Source organism: Passer montanus, unplaced genomic scaffold, assembly GCF_014805655.1.
Source record: "Passer montanus isolate IOZ18808 unplaced genomic scaffold, ASM1480565v1 scaffold2, whole genome shotgun sequence".
Taxonomy (NCBI): Eukaryota; Metazoa; Chordata; class Aves; order Passeriformes; family Passeridae; genus Passer; species Passer montanus.
Window position 1 is genome coordinate 14,907,987 of NW_024366591.1, and position 9,425 is coordinate 14,917,411.

The 9,425-nt window shown below is 40.7% G+C and overlaps 1 protein-coding gene across 2 annotated transcripts in view; it reads right to left on the reverse strand.

The window, feature by feature from the left end:
- Positions 1-8,458, reverse strand: part of MAP7 (microtubule associated protein 7) — a 99,424-nt gene extending 90,966 nt beyond the window's left edge. For both annotated transcript variants that reach the window (XM_039707092.1, XM_039707091.1), the window contains exon 1: positions 7,811-8,458. In XM_039707092.1, the coding sequence (XP_039563026.1) occupies positions 7,811-7,940 (130 nt within the window). In that variant the 5' untranslated portion in view covers positions 7,941-8,458. The remainder of the gene's footprint in view (positions 1-7,810) is intronic.
- Between the last annotated feature and the right edge of the window lie 967 nt (positions 8,459-9,425).

Sequence of the window (9,425 nt, forward strand, 5' to 3'; positions counted from 1 at the left end):
TTCTGGAACTTTGTTTACTCTAGCCATTATCAGCAAGTTAATAATTTAAAGGAGAAAGTGAAGCTAGCATTCAAGTGGTTCTCCTCTGAAACTGCCAGCATAAAAAGAAAATTTATACCATCTGCATGCTACCCCTAGTCATTCCTCCCTTGAACTTGATTCCACTCTGCTGAAAAAGAAAATTTTACTTCAAGCAGCAAGTCTTCTAAGTCCAAATTTTAGAATACTCCCTAGTTTAATTTCTGATATTTCATCTGCATTTTTATTCACTTATTAAGCATTTTCCCTTAGTGTCTCTTACATTATTACATGAATCTGACCCACAGACATCAGTGTCAACTCAAACCATGCTTCAACCCAATGCATCTAAAACTCCTGAGTTTCAAGTAGAGCTTGGCTGCAAAAACAGTGCACTGTGAGATACACCTTCAGTGACTGAAGGCAGTTCATTAAAACAGAGCAAATTGCATCAATCATTGTGGCATTCGTTCTGGAATATTACTGTTGTGGTCTGAGGTTGGGTAGACTAGATTAAATAATACCATAGCATGTCTCACCAAACAAACAAAAAATCCCACATCCACAAATCACTTCTGAAGAGACCTCTGATAATACCATGAGACTCTTTTGAGACACTGTCATTCTCTTAATTCTCAAATAACAGAAAAATAAAGTATGGACTGAATTTAAAGAAGCCAGAAAAAATTTAAAAGGTACCAAAATTATTCTGTAGGTAGATGAGAAAGCAAAGAATGCACACATGTGAGCTTGTGTAGGAAGAAAAATTATATACTCCCACTGAATCAGCTGATCCTGGTAATACATAGAGCTCCATCACCACTCATGGCCACAAGCAATGCTGTAGGCCGGTGCTCATTAATTTCTCTGGAGTTCAACATGACAAGCAAAAACTTTTCCCTTAAAAATAAATTCAGACTGCTATGCACCTGGGTACAAAGCCAACTTAGAATGAACTGTTTTAGCAGTTTCTGAGCAAGCTTTGCAAACAGCAGCAAGAGCACCAAGACTCTTGACAAACCCAAAATCACAAAAACATCAGGGGATAGAAGTGCAACATATTTCTTTTAAAAACATGAGCTTAGCTATTCCCTCAATTTTTCACTGCAAAATGAAAACATGGTACTACCTAGGTGTGTGCAATGCAGTACAATAGGACACAGAAATGCATTTCTTCTTACTGTCAACTTATTCCAAAGACATGTTAGTGTATAAAGTCCTCAAAAGAGTATAATTTGCATGTTTTCAGGGAGAAAAAAATGCAGCAGAAAAAGACCTCAGAGAATTTCAGGATTCTTGGACACTTTCCAGGTTTCTCATCTTCCCCATAAGAAATGGCCATGAACCTACATTCCCTTTACATTTATTTTCCACAGAGAATCATATACCAAATTCCAGACTTTTAAAGTCATGACTTTTACAGAGGTAATAGTGAATAGGGAAAAACTCCACTGCTTGCTATCAATCTTTCATGACTGATATACAAAAGCTTTGAGTGTTATCTCAAATAAACTGAACATCAATCTTTTTGCAACTTCAACAAGCATCCTGTCCTGCAAGTACAGTAGTCAAATGTTGCATCCTGTTCTCACCAGAACAGTTCTGCTGACTGCCAGGTTATCATTTAGACCTTGGTTGAAATAACCCCATTTACCTACAAAAGCCATTTTGCAAAATTCAGTCTTTCCTTAAAAGGGATTATCCTAGTTCACATGCTAAGTTCAACTAAATGCACCTTAACAAATAACTTAAACTTTCAAAACTATCAACATGGTACTTTTTTTTTTTTACTTTTGCCATCAATGTACTCAATGTCAAGTATGCCCTCTGAGCACATGAATAGATCACAGGCTGTCCCCCCCCCACCCCAAAAAAGTAGTCACCAAAAGAACTGAACACAATCCTCCAGAATTAGCAGTGGAAGCCTCTTCTCACAGGGCTGAGCTAGAAGTGTAAGATGATTCTCACCCAGCACAGATAAGCACTGTCAGTAATCCCAGCACACACTTCGATGAACTGGCTGTGTTACAACACAAGCCAAGTCCTCAGACCTTGGACTTTCACTCTGAAAGCCAGAGAGACTGAACAAATCAGATTTGCTCTACTGGTCTGTAGACACATTCCCTACTATCCTTTAGATTTCCATCATAGTCTCTTTCCTTTACTGCTTATAAATTACTTCATGTTAGGAGCTCTTTGTCATGGTTAAAAATGGGATGCTTCCTGCTACCTGGCACCTACAGCTATGAATGGCCATTCCCTACAAACAGAGGCAGCAGCAAAAAAACCCACAAGTTCCTTTTGTACCACCTGGTGGTACAAACACCTACACTGTAAACAATAAATGTAGGGCTTTTTAAAGAATGTACCTCCCAGACACTTTGAGAGGCATTTTTAAAGACCTCACTGCAATCTACAACTGACTTGTGAGGGGAAGAGGAGGGGCAGACTGTGATTTCTGTGGTGACCAGTTACAGGGCCTGAAGTTGTGTCGGGGGAGGTTTAGGTTAGAATCAGAAAAAGGTTCTTCACCCAGATGGTGGTTGGGCACCGGAACAGGCTCCCCTGGGAAGTGGTCACAGAACCAAGCCTGACGAAGTTTGGGAAATGTTTGGACAATATTCTTGGGCACATGGTGTGATTCTCAGGGATGGTGATGTGATGAGCCAGGAGCTGGACCAAATGATCCTTGTGGCTCCCTTCCAGATCACCTTTTTCTGTGATTCTGTAAACAAAAGAAGTATCTGTGATTCCTCTGTGTCTAGAAGAATCACAGATACTTTCAGACTCCTCTTCTCCTGGCCTTGGCTAGCAGAAAGAAAGGAAGTGCACAGAAACATCAGCAGAACTCACTGGAAGGTGCAAGACACACACAAGTTCTTCTGTACCCCCAACACCTGCACTGTAAACAATAAATGTAGGGCTTTTTAAAGAATGCACCTCCCAGACACTTTGAGAGGCATTTTTAAAGACTTCACTGCAATCTACAACTGACTTGTGAGGGGAAGAGGAGGGGCAGACTGTGATTTCTGTGGTGACCAGTTACAGGGCCTGAAGTTGTGTCGGGGGAGGTTTAGGTTAGAATCAGAAAAAGGTTCTTCACCCAGATGGTGGTTGGGCACCGGAACAGGCTCCCCTGGGAAGTGGTCACAGAACCAAGCCTGACGAAGTTTGGGAAATGTTTGGACAATATTCTTGGGCACATGGTGTGATTCTCAGGGATGGTGATGTGATGAGCCAGGAGCTGGACCAAATGATCCTTGTGGCTCCCTTCCAGATCACCTTTTTCTGTGATTCTGTAAACAAAAGAAGTATCTGTGATTCCTCTGTGTCTAGAAGAATCACAGATACTTTCAGACTCCTCTTCTCCTGGCCTTGGCTAGCAGAAAGAAAGGAAGTGCACAGAAACATCAGCAGAACTCACTGGAAGGTGCAAGACACCAGACCACACTGTCCAGGTTCTCAGCCCTGCCCCTTTACACAACCAGCATCAAAATGAGAATTGGTTCGCTTCCTTCCTTCCATCCACTCCTTCCACTCACTTTGCCTCAAATGAAGATGGGAAAGATAGGGAAAACATATTGTCAGAAAAAACCTCCAGTTTTCCAGATTTTGGTAAGCCAGTTCATCAGCCTTTAACAATTGCTCACTGTTTTGCCCCAAACAAACCGGAGGTCAGCCTCCTGACCAGCATCAAGAGGCCCCAGGGAGAGCCAGGATCCCAGGCAGTTTTGCTGGTTTAAAGTGTGGTGAAAGCCAGAGACTCTGCTGTCATTCTGGATCCTGCCTGAGGCACAGACTCTGCAGCGTGGGATAAAATTACACTTCCACACCCCATGCAATACCTGTTTTGTAAGTATACAGTTTCAGTTTCCAGGACTATCAGTTTAATGCCCTTGAAGATGCCAAGTTCCCTTTTCTTTCAGGTATCTTAAGTTTGTTTTTGGTATAGACATACAGTAACAGACAACAACTGAACTAAAAGTTAGACAATCTGAGTCTAAAAAGAAATATACATCTCATTAACACGTGCAGAACATGGCGACTAATCACCCAAACAGTCACGATATAAGAAATCTCCTCCATGTCTCTGGAAGCACAAATCTTTCATCTGAAAGGAGCAGTATGCACAAACATTACCAGGCACACAACAGTGTCAAAATCTGCTGGTGATCACTGACATCACTGTCATTCACCAAAGGACTGAAAAAAGCCCTTCTCTTGTTTTCAAGTTGACAAAGAATCAGTGCTACTGTTCAGAAAGCTAAGGCAGGTATGAGCAGCCTGTATGTATTACCAATACTCACTCAGCAGATTACAGGTACCCTCCCTCGATCAATTTTAAATAAGCAGGATGGTGAAGGATTCAATTGTTAAATTGAGACTTTTCATTAATTTGTCACAAATGTTATAATTATTTCAGTTATTAAGTATTCAAATCCATAACCCAGAAACATGAGCACTGCTTTTCCAGCCTCCTCAAGTGATAGTTTTAGAAACACATTATCAACAGTTGAGAAGGTCATCCTCCTAATAGGAAGGAGAGGAAGCATCACTTTAAAATTACATAAAATTGAGTAAGGTTTTAAGACTACATCCAAGGAGCACAAAATTCAGAGAGCAGAGGAGGGAAATCCTCTAAGGCAGATTGAATTGTTTGTGCCTGAATTCAAGGAATGGCTGTAGCTGAAGTTCACACACACAGGATGGATACCTGTAATTAAACACTAATCTACTCAAAGTCATATATTTGTGATTTATGTACAGAACCATATACACAGATTCTCTGTAGTCACAGAAACAATATCTGTTTTACTACACAAGCTTTAAGGAAACGTTGAGGCGGTTAAGTGTGCAGTTCTCTTCCTGTTTTGCCTGGTTTCTTTGTGACTATAGCTGCAGAACTTCAGGAAAGCTGGTAACTAAACCAAAAACCAGTTCAAGTGCAGAATAACCCATAGAAATTGTGTTTGAAGAGTGCACTATGTAGCAAAATTCCTGTATGTTATAACAGAAAGGAGAATAAACACTGTTAATAAAGGTAAAAAAGGATATTCATAGTAATTTTTATTTGCATTCTTCTACTACACCACAGGATCTCAAGACCCTGAAATAGTGGGTGCCATATAGATATATAACAAATATGCAGACCTTGTCCCAAAGCCAAGAGAAGGAAGGAAGTTAAAATATTTGTTGAAAAAGCAGTAAAGACAGCTCACATCAAAGCAAAGGAAACATCAGGAGCACATGGTTATAAAGGTCACTGCATGCTTTCAGTATCTCCAACATTGTCATTATTTGTTTTCACTGGAGAAACAAATTCATTTTGCCTCCCAGACTCCTCTAATTACAATGCAGACAGCCAGACAAGCAAAGGAATGGTCAGTACAAAAATCAATTTACAGAAACCATCACAAAGGCCAGCCACTTTAAGATCCACATAAATATTTCCCAGATGATAAAAACAACTCTCATAAAAACTCTAATCAAGCCTTAGTAGTCTGAGAAGACCTGAACTATGAGAACATTGATTATTTTAAATCTTGTGATGATATTCAAATACTCTTAATGGAGGAAGGAACTTCTTTACTTTGGAGTATCAGATCCATTAAAGGCCTCTTGGGTTTTAAAACAAGACAGGTCCAGCATGATAACAGAAAATGCAGATGAAGACAACATTGAGCACATCTCCCCACAAAGATGATCCTGACTTAGAATGTGCTAGAGAGAAAAAATAAAATTAAACATCTCAATAGCTGCAGGTGCTTGCTGAGCAAAAACATGTAAAGGACTAAGAAAGGCAAAGCCTGTAATGAAGCAAGAGAACAACAGACACTAAAGATTCACAAAAGCCCCATGTGGGTCCATCACCCAGTCAAAGCTGCACTGGAGTGACCTTTCCTGGTACCAGGCGAGAGGAGCAGCACCCTGAGTACATGCATTCTTCATTACCAGGCATTCCAGCCTAACCCACCTAATGACTGATAACGTTCAAATGTACAGATAGAGGTATTTACCCACAGGTATCACTGTGCAAATGGTGTACTGTTCTAGAGACACTATGAGCTATTTTAAATATTTAGTAAAATAAAAAGCAAATTAATATAGTTCCAGAATATTTTGTACTATTTCCTATATTATTTCTCACCAGGAATAGTCAAGGTAAGCTGACAAATTTTTTACCTTCTTAAAATCACGTGAACTTGGTTGCTTGCTATCTGTGCTACTGTTCACGTGCATCTGCTTACATTTCACAGCAACAAGAGAAAATAAAGGAATAACCAAAAACCAAATCTCAGTTAAAACAAGAGAGACAAAGGATAAGCACATCAGTGTAACTCCTGCAAGAAGAAAAGGGTAGCTAAGTCAACAAACTGTTGGGAAACTAGCAGTGCCATTGAACAAAACCAGGCAAATTATTGATTTTTAGCTTTATGGACTGTTGACTCTGGAAGCCATCCAGCGGGTGATAAAGGAAAGTAATAAGCTTCTTAAAACATTAAGAACTCAATAACCTCATGCTAGAGTTTGGATCTCCATTTTATATGGGCAGTTTCAAATATACAGAAGAGCAGGTAACTGCGTACACAAGATCCTAACACAGGCACATTAACAAGGACTAGCACTATATATTTTATCATGAAGTTCTAACCAGTTAAGTTTTCTACTATTCTGAGGGGAAAAAAAAAAAAGCACTAGCTGCAAACTCAAAAAACCCCAACAAACAAAACTTGAGTTCTGAATTTGTTTGCAAAAGCTACCAAGCTAGCTATCTTTTTCCTTCAGAAAAAGAAAATCAGTTAGCTGTAAATTATTCAGATCTAATAAATACACATACTATAAATTTGCTATTTAAATGCTTTCTAGGCTCTCCTGTTACACGGTAGAATGGCAATAACTGAAATTTAAAACAGCGTCTTGAGGCTACAAACTAACATTTGTTTTGTAAACAAAACTGGTACAATCCACCTCTTCCCTACACCCCCCACAAAAGGAGTGCTCATACACATAGAATGACTTGAAGACAGAAAAAAAAATAAATTACAGTCATAATTGTAAGTAGCAGAATCCCTGCAAGACTAAGAGAATTTAAATACTAGGATCCATGTTGGAAATAGGAATTAAATGATACAAGCCAGACAGTGGCTACACAGGCTTGACAGACCTGCTGTAATTCAATGGCCATCAGCAGCCCTCTGCCACGACTGCTTACCTACCTTAAGCACCATAAATATTTTTCTTTAACAATTTGTTTGGTTTGTGTTTTCTGTCTGTTTTGTTTTGTTGTCAGACAAAAAGTCAGCATATTGGAACAATGTGTATTTTTATTTTACACTGCCAAAGGCACACTGCCCCTCCTGCACATGAGTGGAAGTAGAGACAGTTTCACATTGTCTTTGGCAAAGCTGTCTTCTATAACAGGCAGGCATTGCATTCTGTACTCTCCAAGCCTAACCTTGTTTTTAACAGTTATTTACCCAGACTGTAAACAGAAGTCAAAGTAAACACAAAGAAGCTCACTTACATATTTCTGATGCAGAACCATTATCCCTACCAGAAGAAATGTGATTAATAACTAAAAAGTATTTTTTTCTTCATTAGCCAAAGCAGCCGATTGCATAACAAGCCAGAGGATTTAAACACACCTATCATGCACATTTCTAAGTGCCAAACTGCATCAGTCACTTACAGACTCTGTGTAGTACACAGAAGAGCTAATAAAACACTGCTGTGCCTGCTGTGCAGCGTATCCCACAGGCAGCCCTGATTGCACTGCAGAACAGCAACGTACCTTTCAGTCTTGTGGAATTCCCATTTTTTTGCTGCTCATCCTCTTCATTAATGGTGAATAAACCTGGGGGATTTGGCCTGGCACTTTTCTTCAGTCTCTCTTGTCGGAGGGCAGTAGTTGAACCAGGCATGCTGCTGTTGCCTCTTGCTTATTAAAAAAAAAGTAAGAAACTCCAGCCCCTGATTAGCCGCTAGCTGCAACGCTGTCTGTTCATTTGAGCACTTGTAACAGATCCCCTATGGATCAGCAGTATGCAAACAGCTGACAAACACCAACATCCAGTCGGCAGTCGTTTCCCTCCTTGAAGAAAAGCCCTAATCAAAGGCACATTGGTTTGGATGCTGCTCCTTGCTGTCTTAACCTGTCCAGTCAGATCCCAGCCCACAGCTCCAGGTTCCTTGCAGCAGCACCTTCTTCCCTTCAACCTTCTTCCAGCTACAGCACACTAAAATATTCAGCACACAGTACAAGAGGAGAAAATATGATACGCCGCTGTTAACAGTTGCCCTGACAACACGGACACATCCTAATCAAAGGAGGGTCTATGAGTGCTGTCTCCTCAGCTGCAGCGAGCCGGCCTTGGGAACGCTGTCTCTCGCACGCTTGTGGAGAGCTGGAAGCACCTCGGCAGCAGCGGCTGCTCCTTCCTCCTCTCCAGGCAGCGGGAGAATGGAGCTGCGGTTGCACAAGCAGATGAGCACAGAGCGAAAAGAAGCCTGGAAGGCGCCAGGCATGAACCTGCTTTTTGCTCAGCTGTTCTGCTTATTCATGTTTAGAAATTTCAGCCTAACCTAAAACAATGAGGATGAGTCCTCTTCTGTATTTGCATGTGCTGGGTGTCGTGTGTGCCACCGCCCCCCCACCCCCTTAATCACCTTCCTATGCAGTACATACCTTTTGCATTAGGAATGCATCCACCCACAATTACAGGCAGGTGTTGGAACATTCTTTTCCACATGTGAAAACGCAAAAGTAAGAATTTCTATCTTGTGTGGACAACATGGGGCAACAAAATTCTGAAAATTCTGCACCACACCATGAGTTTCACAGCACCAACCTTTAACATACACTTTGCAAAATGAACAAAGTCCAAACAGCCCAAGTAGTTTTAGTTAACTGATTTCCCTCATATGCTGGCATTCTGGATTTTCTGAAGCCATTTACGACACAATGCTTGTTCACAAGTTTTGCAATCTGAATGTTTCATCCTTCACAGCTGCAAATGTCACTATGCAACATGCTGGATATTTCACCTGACACACACCTTAATCTTCATCTGTTTCCACCTCAATTCAGGGTGTGCTCACCATTTCAAAATGCTACCAAAGAAAAACTGCCAGCTAGAATCACTCTGTAATTTTAAAAGTACATTATTTTTCCTCACTTCGGGTTGTTTTGTTCTGGTTGTCTTTTTGTTTGTTTTTAAGGAAATCTTGATGTAACCTGATCAGCCACCACAAGATGGCACAGGCATTAGCTGACTAGTCTGCAGGTGCCTCACTGAAAACTGAGTTATACAGAAGTATGTGATCACCTCAACGACACAGGTAACAAAACCCAAGAAGGGTCAGAACTTATGACATGAACTATGCTGACTGCCACAGTGGCCTGGGAT